This window comes from Portunus trituberculatus, chromosome 46 (assembly GCF_017591435.1).
Source record: "Portunus trituberculatus isolate SZX2019 chromosome 46, ASM1759143v1, whole genome shotgun sequence".
Classification (NCBI taxonomy): domain Eukaryota; kingdom Metazoa; phylum Arthropoda; class Malacostraca; order Decapoda; family Portunidae; genus Portunus; species Portunus trituberculatus.
This window is the reverse complement of record NC_059300.1, coordinates 22022070-22042390: the sequence shown is the minus strand read 5'-3', so window position 1 is coordinate 22042390 and position 20321 is coordinate 22022070. Positions and strand designations below refer to the sequence as shown.

At 40.1% G+C, this 20321-nt stretch overlaps 2 protein-coding genes across 3 annotated transcripts in view; both read left to right on the top strand.

Moving 5' to 3' along the window:
• The first annotated feature begins 3054 nt into the window (after window positions 1-3054).
• LOC123520079 (ceramide synthase 5-like) lies at window positions 3055-10971 on the top strand. Of its 2 annotated transcripts, XM_045281967.1 has the most exons (3): window positions 3055-3191; window positions 6950-7306; window positions 8520-10971. In XM_045281967.1, the coding sequence occupies exon 3, from the start codon at window positions 8521-8523 to the stop codon at window positions 9598-9600; it is 1080 nt and encodes a 359-aa protein (XP_045137902.1). In that variant the 5' UTR covers window positions 3055-3191; window positions 6950-7306; window position 8520; the 3' UTR covers window positions 9601-10971. The 2 variants fall into 2 exon arrangements, with proteins under 2 accessions (XP_045137902.1, XP_045137901.1); XM_045281966.1 differs by lacking the exon at window positions 6950-7306 and having other exon boundaries at window positions 3065-3191.
• A 155-nt stretch (window positions 10972-11126) lies between these two features.
• The window catches only part of LOC123520077 (bifunctional peptidase and arginyl-hydroxylase JMJD5-like), a 34092-nt gene continuing 24897 nt past the window's right edge, over window positions 11127-20321 (top strand). Inside the window, exon 1 of the mRNA XM_045281960.1 lies at window positions 11127-11711. The gene's annotated coding sequence lies outside the window, so the exon portion shown is untranslated. The remainder of the gene's footprint in view (window positions 11712-20321) is intronic.

The following is a 20321-nucleotide window of genomic DNA, read 5'->3' as shown; positions in this document are numbered from 1 at the left end:
TAGGTAAGGTGTAATCATAAAGGTACAGTTTTGGAGGACAATAGCAGGTCCATAAACCTTATGAAGGTTTAGACCAGTGAGGGCATGGAAAAACATCCTTGTGAAGGATTTTCGTAAATAGCATGAAGTAGTTAAAGATTAGGTTAGGAAGGAACAAGACCTGAATCATCCAAGGTAGAGTTACTAGCAAAGATTTGAGAGAAGAGTTCATCTTTAGAAACAGATTATATGGCAATGGTGCCATAATGATGAAATTGGGAGGGAAAGATGAAGAAGCAAAGTTATTGGATATATTTTTGGGGCTTGATGTCAGAAGTGTATGGGTTAGTTGGATCTTGAAAGATATTTGACTCTTTCTATTAATGAAGGAGTTTATAGCAAGTTGAAGAACAGACTTGGTATGATTTCAGGCAGATGGTCATGGAAAGTTCAAATACCTTATGTGAGCCACTTCTCTCATGAATAGCATGTTGTGTTAAACCAAGATTTGGAAGGTTAAGGTCTAGAGAAAGAGTAAGGAATATTGGCACAGTTCACAGAGACTGGTCTCTAACATGAAAGCAGTAGTTATTCCATGCAAAATCAGCATAATTCCTCCTCAGGCACCCACAACTAGCAAAGACTAAATGCCAGAGGCACCTCCACTTTGGGGACTCTGAGGAGTGATCGGAGCAATAAGACAAGATACAGAACTGAGATTCGTTGGGAGGAGCCCAATGGAGAAGATAAGGTAACAGCACAAGCAGAAGGATTAGAGGTTAGGAAAAGGCTAAAAATGTTAAAATATCTCTTAAGACAGTTAGGAATACGAGTAGGGTGTTACACCACTTGCTCTAGGTCCTGGAGGATAGCAAAGTTGAATGCTAGTTCACCAGGATGGTCAGTAAAGAGAGAAGAAAACACAAAGCTAATGGTAAATAATGAGGTCTCCAAGAATGGAGATTTCCACAAAGGGAAAGAGAGTGAGAATGTGCTCCAGTTTGTAAGCTGAGTAATTAAAGAGTTTCTTAATAGTCAGAAGAGTTAGGTGACAGATATACAATACAGAAATATTTAGTTTTTGAGCAACTGTAGTCATAACTAGGTGATGGAAAACTCTGAAAAAATAAGAGCATGGGTATGAGAGCAAGTTACTTACATAGGTCATTATGTATATAGATGCAACATCCAGCTTTGGAATAAAAATTAAGATAGAGAAAATAGGAGAGAATAGAAAAGGGGCTTCCTGTGTTTCAGTAAGGAAAAGAAAATGAGATTTAGTTGAGTAGGGATGGTAGTTTACAGATTGAAAATTAAGATCTAAGACTAAATGTTGCAGAAGTTAATGAAGGTTGAATGTGCCGTGTCATGGGACCATGGGACATTTATGGACTCCCTCCCAGAATGGAACTGAAGGCTGGTGTAGGATGTCTAATTTAGAATTCTGAGTTGTGTGTACGTGTGTAATTTAGCGAATATAGTTTTGTATGAAGGAAGAGAGTTTCTGTAGAGGGCAGGCTGTGACTATCTCCTTTTGTTGTGAGAAAGGGAAATGTTCAGTGAGCTCACACTGGCTATAATGAGTTCACAGCATCTGAACCAGTGCTTTAGACCTCACAGAGTAATTATTGCTTCAACAGGTGTCTACTACCTCCTCCTTAGTTCTTATCACTGTTCCAGCTTCTGTTCTACTTCTGATTGTAGCTGTGATATTTTCTTGATTATAATGTTCTATTGATTTTCTTTTTTAAACATTTAATTGTTGACGGTTTGGCCATGTAGTGTTGTAAGAGGCATCTGGCTAATGGTTCTCAGATGTGGGTGCACAGATACTGTAGTGACATTATGAATAGTTTGACAGGTTATTTTTTTTATAATTTAATTTGATTGATATTAGAAATGAGTCCCTTCAGTCTACTTGAAAATTCTGATATGTAATGTTTATGCAGAAGTTGGAACTGAAATGTGATCAGTTACAAGAATAAGGAATAGTAGAAGTAGAGGGAGTTCCTCTGACTAATAATGATACTTTGGATCAAGGAAAGTAAACTGCTGAAAAAGGTAAAATAAAAAGAAAATTAACAAATAATAATGACAATAATAATGATTATCATTACTATTACTATTGATATTGTTATTATTATCATTATTGTTATTATTATTATTATTATTATTATTATTATTATTATTATTATTATTATTATTATTATTATTATTATTATTATTATTATTAGTAGTAGTAGTAGTAGTAGTAGTAGTAGTAGTAGTAATAGCATTGAAATAATAATAATAATAATAATAATAATAATAATAATAATAATAAAATAATAATAGTAATAATAATAGATTTATTGAATGATAATAATAATAAAAATAATAGTAAAATAATAATAATACCAATAATAATAGATTTATTGAACATGTACTGAAAGTAACGAAGGCAGATTCGATAAGTACGAAAGCTGATAATTCTCCTCTCTCTCTCTCTCTCTCTCTCTCTCTCTCTCTCTTTGAGAGGTGTGCTATGTTCGAGTTCAATGTCCGTGTGTGTAGTTTATATAAACTGTTGAACACACGGAAAACTCTGTTATGTATTAGTGAGAAGAGTAAAGAAAACGTCATCCATTATTGGAAAGAGTAAACGAAGTACGTAATCTTTGGTTCTGAACTGACTTTTTTTTTTTTTTCTGAGACTTGTGATCACATAGTGAGGATTTCAAGACATTTATCCCTTTCTTCTGGCCAACTTTTTCGGAACTACAAGGGGAGGAAGGTTTCAAGCCACATATTCCATTCTTTTGGCTAACTCGAACCGTATGTTTCCCATATGTTATACCACAAGGCGTATAACTGCTGACGTGTGGAAGTCTATCATGACCACTCCGTTCTGCATAAATAGCATGTGTGTATTAACTGGTGCTTGGTGGACTGACTGAGTAAGCAAGTCATGGTTTAAGTAGCGCGTGCCGTGGCTTTCATAAACTTTCCTCTCACTTCGCTCTTTCATCGAATGACTCGGAGAATGTCTGCGCTTCGTTAGATTTGTTATCAAGTAGAGAGCGTGATAGTGAATGTGGCGCTATCGCCCCACTATCTGGTGAGTTGGCTGGGCCAACCCACTAACACTGTGTGGCGTTGGTATTAGCTATGTGCTCCATCGCTATGGCCAGCGTTAACCAGCCTCCTCTCACCAACTCAGGATCAGACCACGAGTAAGGCCGTTGTGACAGTAATGTACTATTAGTAGCTTTGTATTGCTCTCCGCTTCCTTTGCACTTCCTTCTTATCTTAATCGAGGCTCGTTGTCATTTAGGCCATTTATTAGATATGCTCGTGATCCTGATCCACCGTTGTCCGATAATACACGAGTGAATGAATAATTTTCCCTTGGATCAAATAGAATATTGCTGGATACAATTTATGTAGGTTTAGGGATTGCGGTAAATGAACAGCAGGAGCAGTCATTTTATTAAATGAATATGAATAATGGTAATATAAATTATCATGAAAATAATAATAATAATAATAATAATAATAATAATAATAATAATAAATAAATGAATAATGAAGATATCAAGAAAACGTTGTGTGTTATGTAACATGTACGGTCAGTGAACGTAAATTATATACGCAAGAATGAAGAATTGAAAAATTGTTTTAGGAAGAAACTTGTAATATGTCATAATAGGAAATTGGTTTAGGTAAATGAGATTAAAGCATTACTTTACCATCATCATCATCATCATCATCATCATCATCATCATCATTATTATTATTATTATTATTATTATTATTATTATTATTATTATTGTTAAATTAGTATATATGAGTATTTTACTCGACGCAAATCGCTCACAGCTTTGAGATGCGGCATTTTTTTTATTTTTTTTTATATATACATAGAACATTTAGATAACAATTATTTACGACTAAATAGCAGTTACCTATGTTTGAAATAGACCAAAGTCGTTAAATTGAAAATTTGGTAGTTAAATCTCACAAGAAATATTATTAATCTAACTTCTGTAAACTAATCAAATATAACCTAATCTAATCTAACATCGCAACTATCCTATAACCAAGATTTCTCAACCATTCAAGCTCTGTAAACTTCTTACATCCACTTATTTATTAGATAGGATATAGTCATTATGCATTTGTATGTAGCTCAGATTTAGCTCAGCACACTGTTTGTTTGGCAGTATTCCTTGTTTTGATGTGGATGGTCGAATAACATATTTGTCCATTTTCCCAAGAGACAAGTAAACATCACTCTGGTAAAAAGAAAGAAAGCCCTTAAAGGTGAAGGCCTATATATGTGTTGCCAGTTTCAGTATTATAGTGTGGCCAAATGAAAATCAAGCAAACAAACAAGTTAACCCATATTATGGGAAAAAAATATAATCCATAAGGACAACCAGCCATGCCATGTGTTCAGTCAGCAGCAGTTGACAACAGAATGTATGCACCTCCCAGGCTGAACTCTGGCAGTATGCTACTGTAGCTATTGCACCATGTTATGCCACCCTGAAAGCAATGTTGCAAACAAATATAACTATCTCAGTCTTTAAGCATTTAGTCATATAAATATTATAACACACCATACAAATAATCACAACATTCTGAGATACAACTAGTCAGGGAAAACTAAAAAAAGAAAAAGTTGGATGTATTAATTAAGACATTGTGTAGTCATGAGTCAGATAAATCAACTGTTATATGTTCAGTTCCCTGTCCCGCGGACCCCTTGATAGGTTTCTGCGGCCCCCTGGTTGAGAAACACATAACCTAACTGAATAATGATAATAATAATAATAATGATAATAACGACAATAATAATGATGATGATAATAATATAATAATAATAATAATAATAATAATATTAATAATAATAATAATGTGAGACTTTATAAAACAACAAGACTGTGGGCAACAATCTTATTCACAGGGTTTCCAGTGCAGTTATCAGTACCAATAGTAGTATCGGTATCGGTAGTGAAATTAGTATCAACCAAATTTGTGATATCGCTATCGGTATCGGTCAAAATTCTGATATCGGTACACCGTAGAATTTATTGTGATCTCTTTCTTAACATGACAGAAACACCAGTCACGGACACATTAATTTTTCATTAAACGATATATCAGCTACAGGTTCCACTTCAGTATCGCATCTTTCAGAAAGAAGCTTTTTGTCCATGCATAAATTTTTCTTATACAAGTGTGTGCATATGAGAGAAACAACAATGCGTAACGTCTTTTACTTGTTATCTTTTTACGTGGATGACTGCTTCACGCTGAACTTTTGGGCATGCATCTGCTCTCTACGAAACATTTCCCTGGCTTAGGTGTCCATGCAAAAACCTTTTTTGTTAGTCCTTTGTACACGTCTTCTCTTCATTACAGTTATGTTACAATATAACATTTATTACATGGCAGGGTAATCTTAACGCAAGTAGTATACATAAGTTACTAGTGGAGTCACTGATGCTTACCTATCAATCATTAGTGGTGAAGGAAGCTTTCACGCTTCAATGACTTTAGCGCATCTTTAAAACCTCTCAAATGCACTGCATGCATAAGAATTTACGATTATTATTACCTTTATATTATTTTAATTTGAATTATTTTGCATGGAACACTTGGATAATTATTGAAGGTGATTTGTTGTGTCTTGAAGGTGGCTAATGTGCAGGGGCATCAGAAAAGTCTTCACTTTAGATTTGTTTTCAGCGCAAAGGAGAAACGTAGCAATGGCAATGACTGCCTGTGGTTTACCTTGAGTAAAAGCTGTTGTGTTAACCTCGCTTTGGTCCTTTATTCCTTTCACCGAATAATTTGGATATAGTCTCGTTTTCCACTTATTAAATTCTTAATTATTTGAAAAAAGTCTTTTATAACACATTACTGTCTTTTACCTTTATTCTGCCCATACCAGTCTACTGATTATTCGCTCCAGTAAATTTTTCCGGTTTCATTCCCACCTGTATCAAAATGACCCTCGTTCGTATCAGCGTTTTCTTCATTAATCCTCCTCCTCCTCCTCCTCCTCCTCCTCCTCCTCCTCCTCCTCCTCCTCCTCCTCCTCCTAAGTCCCCGCCTCTGCCTCCGCCTCTGTCTCCTCCAGTGGTAAATGTATCGTCATTCTTCATTTTTCCTCATAATCTGAAATCCTAATTACTCATAACTTTAAAATAAACGAGTCCTACGGGGATCTTAATGCCATGTGACGCGTTGCTTGGTGCTTTTATTATTACTGCTGGTGACGGTAAGTACCGTATACGTAGATGGAGACAATGGAGACAGTGAAGCGAGTTTGAGAGAGAGAGAGAGAGAGAGAGAGAGAGAGAGAGAGAGAGAGAGAGAGAGAGAGAGACTCTGAGATTTTATTCGTGCACCTGCACCGTGTTGTGACATTCCACATTGTCTCTCATTTACACTCTCTGCTAATACACAACATGCATACGCTGAGGCTCGCGTCACTCCGCCCTCTTCCTCCATCGGGGGAGGGGTTGGCGTCCGTAGGGCGTAGAGATACGATAACGAGATAAGATATCGCGCGACCTCCTTTTCACTCTTAACCATCAGACCGATAACGTGCAAGGGAGCGATGCACATCGACCAAGTTTTAATGTATTTTTTCTCCATCCATGGTTTTGCGATAGGCTTTATTCTTTGTTCAGTGTGCATAAATCCGTCATGGGGTGAGATGACGTGGGTGCAGTGTGCTGGGTGTGTGTGTTCACTCGCCAAGCATGTATATACCACATTTATTGAGTATTAAAATATATAAATAAAATGTTTCTAGAATACAATTAAGCGGATAGATTAAAGAAAAAAAATAATGAACTTGAATTCATGACAATATTTGGATCAACGAGGCAAAATAAGGTTATCTGTTACGTACACACCTCAGAATGAAGTCACATATAACTGAAGCTTATGATTATTTTTCTTATTTGTTCTGTAGTGCCGTGGCGCGCTTTCCGTGCCAACCTCTAAGACACGGTCTGGCACTCACCCTTGAGCCAGCACCACTAAAGGAAGGCTTTGCAGCGAGGGTGTCGGGAGAAGAAGGAGGAGGAGCATGAATTCTTCAGTCTCTCATCCCTTCCCTGGCTCGCCGCTTCCTTGCGCGCGCCAGTTGGTTGCTTGGGTAACATGTGGACGCGAGATACCACCACAACTGGAATCCAGTGCGCGGTGGTGGCGTGAGGGAGTGTGTCTCGTGCCACACTACCTCTCGTCACGACTCAGGCCGCCTTCACCTTGCACATTTGGGACACTAGTAGGACCAGAATCCTCAGTATCGCACTTTCATCATCAGGTGCTATATTTTTCCATATATACCTTGTATCGTTGTTCATGCATATGTTTGGTGGTATATAAACTTTTCGGTGATGTGGATCATGTCATTTGTTTATTAATTCATTATATAGTTATCTATGTGTTTAGTATCTTATTTAATTTATAGTTTGCAATTTTTTCACGGTCGTCTGCATCACATTGATCCATAACGTGCTCAAGAAACTCGCGTTTTTCCTGTCTTAGTTCTTGTTATTATTGTTGTTCTTTTTCCCTCTATAACTTTTATGATTAATATTGTTATTAACGCCAATCGATGTCAAATATTTACAGCATGGAGTCAAGTCTGACTCCATGTAACACTCCAGCTTTTAGTACTACGCGATTTTCCTCCCAGCCAGAACTGTCACAGCTGCTAACGCTGCACCTTTCAAGTGACTGCATTTCCATTTCTCCTATCTCGCCTTGTGCCTGCACGCCTAATTTTGATATCTTGGCTTGCTAGTTTTCTATTCCTCTTTTCTCCGCGTCTGGGAGCACAGCTATTGTTTCCTCTACTATGCATCTTCCGCTTCTGTTATTCTGCAGAATTTCATTACATGCTCTTTTCTTATCATAGTGCTTTTGTTTTTCGTCTCATGCTTTGGTGGTGCTCGTGCTGATAGCAGGTGTAAGTGTCTTAGTAGATATTTATATCTATAATTGTGTGTGTGTGTGTGTGTGTGTGTGTGTGTGTGTGTGTGTGTGTGTGTGTGTGTGTGTGTGTCAGACATCGGGTTATCTTTTTTGTCGTACTTCTGTTCTTGATTTCGTTAGATTGTACGTTGTTCTTCTATGTTACTTCTTCAGCGTCTTTAACTCCTTTTTAACAACTCTTACTCTTATAATTCCATATCTCTGTCTCGTTCCCTTCCAATTCTATTTTCGCATCTTTTATCTATTATTTTTTTATTTTTTAATATAATCTTAATTCTTTTGTATTTTCTTTTACTCTATCATATTACTGTTCTTTCGGTGTTTTTCAACTGTGTTGTTTGTGTGTGATGAAAGAAGTGAGAGAGAGAGAGAGAGAGAGAGAGAGAGAGAGAGAGAGAGAGAGAGAGAGAGAGAGAGAGAGAGAGAGAGTGGGGAAGATAGAGTGGAGTGAGAGGCATGGGTGGTCGAGAGTGGCCGCGAGAGGAGTATAGCAGGGTGTGGGTTGGGGTCGTGGTAACCGGGGTGCCGCTCTTCTGTAGGATGTCTTGGCTGATGGCGTGGTTCTGGAACGAGGATGTGTGGCTGCCCCCTGGCTACACCTGGTACTACCTCACCCACTCCACACACTTCAGCTTCCCTGTCTTCATGGATGCCTGGACGTATCCCTTCGCCATCGCCGCCGTTTTCATCGCCTTCCGCTACCTTGTACTTAATCCCTTCGTGTTCGCACCCTTAGGACGTTTTCTGGGAATCAAGGATGTACGGCCTCGCTCCCCAGTTCACAACGATGACCTAGAGACAGTTTTTAGACGGTACCGCACACGACCGTCTCCTCAGGTGCTCGTGGAAGCGGCCACGGGTTTGGGATTGACTGAGCGGCAGGTGGAGCGGTGGCTGCGTCAGCGGGCAGCCGTCAGCAAGACTTCACCGCTTACAAAGTTTTGCAATTTAATATGGGAGACTTCCTACTACATCTCGTACTCGATACTGGGCGCGGTGGTGCTTTGGGACAAGGAATGGCTGTGGAACATCGACCACTGCTTCATTGGGTTCCCAGAACACAGCGTGGATGATTGGGTGTGGACTTACTACATGGTGTCCCTGGGGTTTTACTGGAGCATGACCATCACTCACTTCTTCCAGCATCGACGGAAAGACTCCACACAGCTCTTTGTGCACCACCTCCTCACCATCCTGCTCATTTCTTTCTCGTGGGTTGTGAACTTCGTGCGCATCGGAACACTTGTGCTTGTGGTTCATGAGTGCGGCGACATTCCAATGCTGCTGGCCAAGATTTGCAAACTGTGCGGAAAGCAGCTTGGCATGGATGCGTTGTTTGTGATATTCTTAATATTATGGCTATGTACACGAGTCGGACTCTACCCATTCTGGATCATGAAGACCACGCTTTTCCGCGCTCACGTGATCTTACAGGTTTGGTATCCTGTCTATTATATCTTCAATGGCCTGCTGCTAGGTCTGCTGCTGATCCACATCATGTGGACTTATCTCATTCTCAGGATTGTGGTACGCATGCTATTATTCAAGGAGATTTCTGATGTGCGATCTTCCTCCGAGGCTTCGGACGAAGACGACGATACCACCAAGAAGGAGGCGTAGAAGCCACAGCACTCCGCCTTTATTCTGCTCATCCCTTACTTTCCCTTCTCCCCGCCCGTTGCCTCTACGGTGAACTGTGGCACTAGTATCCGCTTGAGATTTTTGTCTTAGCTAAGTTGATGCAAGTGAGTGACTAGCAGTTTCATATCACAATAGCGTCGAAACTTAGCCTCATAGATTAAGCATATCATTGCGTGCACAATCTTTGGTAAAGGGAAAAAAAAAAAAAAAAAAACCGCGACCCCCTGCTTGGTGACCGTCGCTTTAGGAACCTGATTACCATATGTGACTGGTGCCTCGCGTCGCCACCTGGGGGATCCCGTCACCTCACTAGAATTTGGTTCGCCAGCCAAGCTATACGGCTTTGTAATTTATACATTCCGCTATTACTGATTTGTTTATTGATCAAGTGTTCGTCCTTTTGGAGTACAAAGCCTTGCGGCCGCTGTACCGCTTACCAAGCCTCGACGTTGACGATAGACCTTCTTTTAGCCTCATCCTCATCTCTGCTCGGTACACTTCAGCTTCGTGTCACCGCTCTAGCACACATTCCCGAAAAGCCACATGCGTCAGGTTAGGGATGACAATGCATCACACAGCCCCTCCCACTGCTGGGCAGGTTATAATAGTTATCAGACTGCCAGTTTCCAAACAAAAACCATTCCTTACTAGTCTAGAAAATTATTAAACTTCATGCAAAAGGTGTCCCACGTTGGGAAGGGAAGAGAACGAGGCGTATTTTTAGTCGCAATCAAAATTTGAAGATGAAAGATCGAAATTTAAAACGTTTCCTGTTCAATGCTATTTTGTAAATCAATGAGATGAACGCTAGGGTAACAAAGCACACTCTCCTGTGAACAATAGCTGAATCGAGATTAACAAAAGATCGAACGTCATCCTGAACTCAGAGTTCTGTGAGTCTTAACACCGTCTTTCTTTCCATCGTTATTGTATCTAGCTTCCGTTTTCATTGTAACTTGAAAGAAAAAAAATCTGGTGTGAAGAAGGGCACTCGTCCCCTTCCCATTAAGACCATGTTCGTTTAGATACATAATGTGTGTGGCTCTTAAAGCGGTACTGCCGGCCTGCCGCCCTCCGTCACTGCTCTTGTTTATAATATTTCAATACGATACTGTGTGTGTGTGTGTGTGTGTGTGTGTGTGTGTGTGTGTGTGTGTTCCAATATCGATCGATATAATTTTGTATTTGCTTGAATGTTTTTCTGTACACACACACACTCTCTCTCTCTCTCTCTCTCTCTCTCTCTCTCTCTCTCTCTCTCTCTCTCTCTCTCTCTCTCTCTCTCTCTCTCTCTCTCTCTTGTGTGTGTGTGTGCATGATTCTTGTTTTTTGCAATAAAATATAAATCTCCGCTTTACTTCATTCTAGACCTCTTGAAATGATTCTGTTTACGTACATTGATGTGTCGGCTCCAGTGTTGCCAGATCAGCCAGTTTCTGGCTAGATCTAGCCAATTTTTTAATCATTCAGCCAGAAAAAAATTGATCTAGCCATTAGCCAGAAAAAGCAGCCAGAATCTCAAAAGATTTAGCTATTTTTTAGCCATTATTTATAGGGACAAGTGAGTAAATATCTTACAATTATATGCATTTATAAGTATGAATAGTAGTATTCCTACATTCCAAGTAAATAAGATAAAAAAAAATTAAATATCTTACAATTACATACATTTATAAGTATTAATAGTAGTATTCCTACATTCCGAGTAAATAAAATAAAAGAAAAAATTGTAAACAGTGAAACGGATACGACTCAGACGGTCAGATCCCAGGTCTTGGACGCGTCCAGTTCACGAAATGGGTTACAGGTTGGATACAGGTCTACCGTCTAAGACGAGGGAGCTCTCAGTCTGAGCCCATCGTGCGTGGAGCCTGTGCTCGATTTGCCCTCTTCTGAATATTAGCATATATATATATATATATATATATATATATATATATATATATATATATATATATATATATATATATATATATATCAGTGTGGGGAATAGCCTATTATCAAGATGCCAAAGCAACCGTACACACAGAAATTTAGAAAAGAATGGCTTCAAGAGGACTTCTGTAAGGAATGGATAATGGAAATTCCAGGTGATGCAAATAATGTACATTGTAAATTTTGTAAGGCAGTGATTAGAGCAAAACTTTATGATACAAAGGAACATGCAAAAAGTAAGAAGCACTTGAAAAACAGTGAGCCATTCTCATCATCAAGGCAGATGAAAATTAATTTCTCAAGTAGAAAATTCCCGATTTTTTTAATATAAGTACATTCATTATATTTATTATCATACATATAAGGCAATAGTACATCACCAAATGTTATTGGTAGGCTTTGAGAATTTAGCCATTATTATTAGCCAATTTCCATCTAAAGTTAGCCATATTTAGCCAGAATTGAGCTCAGCGATCTGGCAACATTGGTCGGCTCATTCAGGCCGTGGTCACAGCTCACAAAGGTGTACATACCCGTATGACTGCGACTAGTCTTGCTTAGGCACACTGGTGGGCAGTCTTGCAATGGACCGACTTGCTATTGGCACCTACTAGTGGTCGGTGCAGACAGTGGTTGTATAGCTAGTCTGAATATTTATAAAAGAATATTAGTGGAAATATTTATCTGTAGCAAGTACAAATGTGTGAAAAGTAAAAAAAAGAAAAAGAAAAAGTTCAAGTAAAACACGAATAAAAAAGCATCCTGCTTGAATAAAACAGTTAAAAGACTACCTACTATATGTATAACTATATGTTGTTACATACTTTATTTGTGTTTTGAGGGAAGAAAACAAACATGTTGGACGGCACAGTGAAGACCGAGCAAAGCCAGCTGGTTCCACTCAAATCAAAGAGGACTCTTGAGTATTGAGCCCACAGCTGTACATGCCGACACTGCGCGCTCCTCTTCCTGTCACTACTACTACTACTACTACTACTACTGATAATACTGATATTATTGATGCTACTACTACTACTACTACTAGTACTACTACTACTAGTACTACTACTACTACTACTACTACTACTACTACTACTACTACTACTACTACTACTACTACTACTACTAGTAGTAATAGCCCCAACTCTCGCTAATGACTGTGGCATCCAACCATATCTAATACTCTATAATATAAACATTAGTTGTTAGCTATAAATTCACTCTACCTCTACTCTATCTACTCTTATGCCACTCTCCACCACTGTAGCCTCGCACTACTACTACTACTACTACTACTACTACTACTACTACTACTACTACTACTACTCTACTGATAATACTGATATTATTGATGCTGCTGCTACTACTACTACTACTACTACTACTACTACTACTACTACTACTACTACTACTACTACTGCTACCACTACTACTACTACCACTACTGCTACTACTGATGCCACCACTGCTACCACCACCACCACCACCACCTCCTGACTACTGATACCACTACTACTACTACCACTACCACCACTACTACTACTACTACTGCTGCACTGATATACTACTACTACTGCTACTGCCACTGATGCTACAACAACAACAACAACAACAACAACAACAACAACAACAACAACAACAACAACTACTACTACTACTACTACTACTGCTACTGCTGCACTGCTGATGATTATTGATACCACTACTACTACTACTACCACCCTCTGATATTATTGATACTACTACCACCACCACCACCACTACTACTACTACTATTACTCTACTGATATTATTGATATTACTACTACTACTACTACTACTACTACTACTACTACCCACCACCCACTGATCATTGATACCACTACTACACCTCTGCTGATATTGATGATACCACCTACTACTACTACCACTCTGATTTTTTTAACACCACTACCACCACTACCACCACCACCACCACCACCACCACCACCACCACCACTACCACTACTACCACCACTACCACCACCACCACCAATACTAATACTACTAATACTAATACTGTTACTACTACTACTACTACTACTACTACTACTACTACTACTACTACTACTACTACTACTACTACTACTACTACTACTACTACTACTACTACTACTACTACTACTACTACTACTATTAATAAACACTGTCTTCACCTTCTTCCCCTTCTCGTCCACGTTGGCGCCCAGTCAGTCAGTTATTTTACTTATTCCCTTTGTAACTGAGTGTGCCTTCACCGTATCAATATTGCTTAGAATACAAGTCTCACGTGAGGAGGAGAGGGAGGAAGGAGAGAGAGCAGTAGCAGATAAAGTGGAGAAGACAGTGATGGGGCGGGGCTGGATCGTTGATGTAAATAGGAAAGACTGGAAAAGTAGGGAAGTGTTTTTTGTGATGTGTGATGTGGAAGTAATAACAAAAGTGAGAGTATTGTAGTGATTTTGGAGGAGAGAAAGGAAGGTAGAAAGTAATTTTTATCAAGGAAGTGAGTCATGCGGATGGTCTGTTTGTCTTCATCTCGTCGTTGCCGCTCTTGCCCTCGTTCTCATTTTACTGGCTTATTCCTTCGTCAGTCATCACGTTACACATTGCCAAGCCATGTCAAATACCATTATCACCTTTCACACCTGTCTAACGTTTCACCTTGTCCCGTTCATTGCTTCACCGCGTCTATCCCTTTTTTTCTTTACTTTCCCTTCATTGATATGCTATCAGATCACGTCATCTATTACTTTAAATATCAACTAGTTTTCACCTGCCTCCCTCCCTCCCTCTCTGCTTCAATAATACTTTCCCCCATTTCTTCCCTCATTATTCCTCCGCCTTCGTGTGTATGCACGCACCGTACATGACGTACATGACGTAGGTGTTTATAATGCCATTAGATGTCATGCAGTTAGGTTGTTGCTCGTGCCACTGACAACAATCTCCATATCATAATCTTATTCTCGTTTCTTTATTGGTAATATCTTAATGATGTTTTCAATCCATCCTTGTTTTTCTCCAATAGTTCCTTTCTCTCACTGCGTCAAATCTCAAGGCACCTCATAAAATGAATGAATTAACTTCCTTGTTTTTATCTTCTTTTATTCTCATGTAATCTTTTCGGGAATGATATTATGAACTTTATTTTTTTCTATATATTCATCTTTGTGCTCTTAGCTAGAATTTTTAGCACGTCAACTTACTAAAAAGTCACTGAGTTTGGCTTGCATATTTGCTAACGTTTAATGAGTGATTTTAAGTTGTGTAGTTTGGAGTCACCTTGTGGAACATTATGAGAGGCGAAGTGATCCATACTGAGCACCGGGGTTCAGTTATCTTTCTTTCTTCTTGAGGCTAAACCTTCAACACTGCCTTCTACACCCTTGCCTCACCCCGTTTCTCCTACACCTACTTCCCCAAACCTTGCCTCGCCCATACCTGCCTCCCCCAGCCCTACCTCACTCTCGTTCTATGCTCTCTCTTTTACTCAATAACTCTGCTTACTCATTCCGTCCCTTTCTTGGCGTGTACATGACACCGTCCTCTCAGCGCCATCCCGAGTCGCTCTCAGTCAGAGACAGCTTCCTTGTGTATGAGGTGAAATCACGAGGACAGTATTACTGTTTCGTGAAATCGTTTTACTCTTTTCTTCCGAAAAACCTGGATATGTGTTATGTTTTTACTTAATGATATGGGTGAACAATCCAGTTATTATTTTTTTTTTTATACCATGTGGGCTTTTCACGGGAATTTATGGGTTAAAGGGGATACTTTTTGGGGTACCTCCTATCTCAAAGCCCACCCGCTAGGAAACCGTTGCCCTGAGTGAGGAAGCCCAACCTGCACTCAGACCGTGGACAGGGTTCGAACCCGTGCGCTTGGAGACCCCTCGGATCCCAAAGCACGCATGGTTCCATTGTACCACGGCGGCTTTTTTTTTCTCTCTCTCGCTGTGTGTATGTACGAGAGAGAGAGAGAGAGAGAGATGGGAGGGGACGATGGCGTGATGTTCACGTGGGGGGAGTAGAGCTGACGATGTCTCAGATAAGTTATCACCACGCCCTCATGACCGGAGCCTGTCCATTCCCGTCCCCCCTCCACCATAACCACCCCTCCCTCCCTGCGCACCGAACGCCCACGCTCCGGCTCCAGTAATATCACCACTCCACGTTCTTATTTCTCTTTTGTTTGTATAATACATTTTGATTTTACATTTACACCGTGAAGTTGACGTAATTGGAGAAATTCTAACAGCAGTTGTATGTGTACACGTGTGTGTGTGTGTGTGTGTGTGTGTGTGTGTGTGTGTGTGTGTGTGTGTGTGTGTGTTTCACTGTTTGATCTGCTGCAATCTCTGACGAGACAGCCAGACGTTACCCTACGGAGCGAGCTCAGAGCTCATTATTTCCGATCTTCGGATAGGCCTGAGACCAGGCACGCACACACCACACACCGGGACAACAAGGTCACAACTCCTCGATTTACATCCCGTACCTACTCACCTCACTGTTAGGTGAACAGGAGCTACACGTGAAAGGAGACACACCCAAATATCTCCATCCGGCCGGGGAATCGAACCCCGGTCCTCTGGCTTTTGTGTGTGTGTTTCACTGTTTGATCTGCTGCAGTCTCTGACGAGACAGCCAGACGTTACCCTACGGAACGAGCTCAGAGCTCATTATTTCCGATCTTGGGATAGGCCTGAGACCAGGCACACACCACACACCGGGACAACAAGGTCACAACTCCTCGATTTACATCCCGTACCTACTCACTGCTAGGTGAACAGGGGCTACACGTGAAAGGAGATACACCCAAATATCTCCACCCGGCCGGGGAATCGAATCCCGGTCCTCTGGCTTGTGTGTGTGTGTGTGTGTGTGTGTGTGTGTGTGTGTGTGTGTGTGTGTGTGTGTGTGTATTTACCTAGTTGTATTTACCTAGTTGTAGTTTTACAGGTCTGGGCTTTATGCTCGTGTGGCCCCGTCTCCATATCTACACTTATCCAATCTTACTTTAAAAGTATGCACACTCGTTGCAGACACTACTTCTTCATTTAAACTGTTCCACGTCTCAATACATCTCTGCGGGAAACTATATTTTTTAATATCTCTCAGACATCTTCCTTTTCTCAGCTTTTTACTATGCGATCTTGTGCTTCGGATGTCATATTCTTCTCTCAGGATCAGTTTCTCATTATCCACTTGGTCCATTCCGTTGATCAATTTATAAACTTGTATCAGGTCTCCTCTCTCCCTTCTTTGTTCCAGGGTTGGTAGATCCATAGCCTTTAGTCTCTCCTCATATGTCATCCCTTCAAATTCTGGAACCATTCTTGTAGCTATTTTTTGTAGCCTCTCCAATTTCCTTATGTGTTTCTTTTTATGAGGGGTCCACACTACTCCTGCATATTCCAATCTGGGTCTTATTATAGTACTTATCAATTTCTTCATCATTTCTTTGTCCATGTAGTGAAATGCTACTCCAATATTCCAAAGCAAATTATGTTTCTCTAAAAATTCTATCAATATGGCTTACTGGTTGATTGTTTTCTTCCATCGTCACTCCCAAGTCCTTTTCCTTTTTAACTTTCTCCAGTTCTACTCCATCTCCCATCTTATAGATTCCCACTGGTCGTCTTTTACTCTTCCCCATTTCCATGACATGACTTTTGTTCACATTGAATTCCATTTCCCACTTTTTACTCCATTCCCAGATCTTATTTAGGTCTTCTTGCAGTGTGTGTGTGTGTGTGTGTGTGTGTGTGTGTGTGTGTGTGTGTGTGTGTGTTTGTTTGTTTGTTTGTTTGTTTGTTTGTTTGTTTGTTTGTTTCTCTACGGCCACTTCACCAAACTGTACCTAACAAATTTCCGCAGGAATATATATATATATATATATATATATATATATATATATATATATATATATATATATATATATATATATATATATATATATATATATATATATATATATATATATATCAGATTTTATTTATCGTGCTTACTATAGTGGTATATTATTTTGGGTGAGGTATGCAGTCGCAGGTGCGCCTTGATGTTTGTGATGATTATGGTGACGGGTGGTGATAGCCGATGGTAGATGGGTAAGTGACTGGACCCTGGTGGTGTAGTAATGAAAAATAAGGAAATGATGAAAAGTGATGGTATAATCCTTGGTAACGAGGAGTGGTATAGTAGAATGATAAATGGTGGGGAGTGGTGGAGAATAAGTCAACGTGATGGGTGATAACAAAATGAGGAATGGTGATGTTGTGCTCGGTGGTGATACGGGGTGGGAGGAGTGAATGATACTGCACGTGACATAAGATGGCGAGAGGCAGGCGGATGGAGAAAGGTTAAGAAGTGTTGAGTGGTGAGATATGATGATGGGTTGTGATGAACTTTGTAACTCATATTTATGAGGAATCAAAGATCATACACTAATGCCCTGGAAAATATTAAGGGCTTCGAAAGAAAAAAATAAATAAACTAGTAAGTATATGTTCACTCTACCATCTTCACGTTGTGGACTGTCTAGTTACGTGTAAACTATTATACACTTAAAGAATGTTTGAGTGTAGAATTATGTCCTATAAGGGCTGGAAACCTCTGCACCAATTTAGGCTAGCAATAACACCTCTCATCTTTAGTAAGCACCATGGCCTTACTCTTGAAATGTTGGCAGAAATATTCCTTTCTGTGAGGTAAAGGAAAACTATCAAACAGGGATGATGACTCATGAGGAGGCTTGCTCTGCCCCAACACTTGGTTTACATTGCCTCCCTCACCCTCACTGTACAAGCCACTTCCTTAACACCCAAAACCAGACTGCTGAGGACACAATTAATTACATATATATATATATATATATATATATATATATATATATATATATATATATATATATATATATATATATATATATATATATATATATATATATATATATATTAAAATTATAACAAGACAGCCGCATGCTTTGGTGCAGCGGGTGGGGCACAAATGGCTTGACACGCTGTACTACACGCCGGTTACCTGATGCCAGGTACTTTACTGCACCCAGCACCACGACTCACGCCTGCTGTCCGGAAGCCAGTGACGAGGAAGCGAAGAAAGTTGCTGAACGTTGCTGCATTACTCACAGGTTGTGAAAAATTCCACATCTCACTAGTATTGTGAGCAGCCCACTACATCCGCGTGCACTGCATCAACGTGCTCACAGTCTTCCTTTTATTCCATGGTCTAAAGTCTTGTCACTGCCGTAAATGGCCCGGTAAGGAACACTGTCATTCCAGCACAGGTCTAGTAGTTTACCAGTCATGAATAATAGATCCCTTGATAATATCTGAGGTAGACTGTCCAGAGCCCGCTCCACAGACCCCTTCATGTGCACGCGGATCCGACTTCCTCTCTCACAACACACACACACACACAAACACACACACACACACACACACACACACACACACACACACACACACACACACACACACACACACACACACACACACACACACACACACACACACGGCGAGGCAAATGGGCAAGCCTCTTAATGTGTAGCCCCTGTTCACCTAGCAGTAAATAGGTACGGGATGTAACTCGAGGGGTTGTGGCCTCGCTTTCCCGGTGTGTGGAGTGTGTTGTGGTCTCAGTCCTACCCGAAGATCGGTCTATGAGCTCTGAGCTCGCTCCGTAATGGGGAAGACTGGCTGGGTGACTAGCAGACGACCGTGGTGAATTACACACACACACACACACACACACACACACACACACACACACACACACACACACACACACACACACACACTGATGAAGTATTTTATTCATTACTGGCCAGTTTATTTATTTATCCATGGGTTCATTAATATGAATGATAGAAAAAGAACTGTGGCATCAACGCCATTCACAATAAATGCGTAGACCAGTGGTTCCCAAACTGGGGGGCGCGCCCCCCTAGGGAGGCGTAAAGAAAATTCAAGGGGGGCGTGAAGTCATCTGCTAAAAAAAATGTTTTAATAGATTATAAGAATAATAAAATCAAAATGTCTCTCTGGAATGTACTATTATTTGTTTGAGTGGCTTTCATTATTAAAATTTAATACAAACAGAGATCTGTTTTCCTGAACAATGCTAAGAAATAAATGCAATAAAATAAAATAAGTTCACATGAGCAAAAGAGGAAGTGGGAGGGGGGGGCGTGCGGGTCTACTGGAAGGAAGAAGGGGGCGTCAGGTAAGATAGTTTGGGAACCACTGGCGTAGACTTTTCGTTGCGTTTTCTGTCCCTGTTATTATTTTCGTTGTGTGTGTGTGTGTGTGTGTGTGTGTGTGTGTGTGTGTGTGTGTGTGTGTGTGTGTGTGTGTATATATATATATATATATATATATATATATATATATATATATATATATATATATATATATATATATTCATTCATTTGCGGACATACAAACATTTCTTTCTCGCTTAACATTCATTGTACTTGGCTTTATTGTTATCATGAGGGTCGGGGAAACGGTGGGCGGATGGTTGGGTGGGTACGGAATGAGAATGGCGTCTGTGGTGATAGTTGGAGATAAGGAGAGAAGGTGATTTATGGTGCTGATAATTGGTGCAGAAGTATTGTAGGACCGGTGGCGGTGGTGGTGGTGGGGATGATGGTGATGGTGATGGTGATGCTCGTGGTGGTGGCGGTGAGGTGTCACGGGATTGTATGTCGATGGCTGAACGGTATTGATTAAGTCATATTTAGGC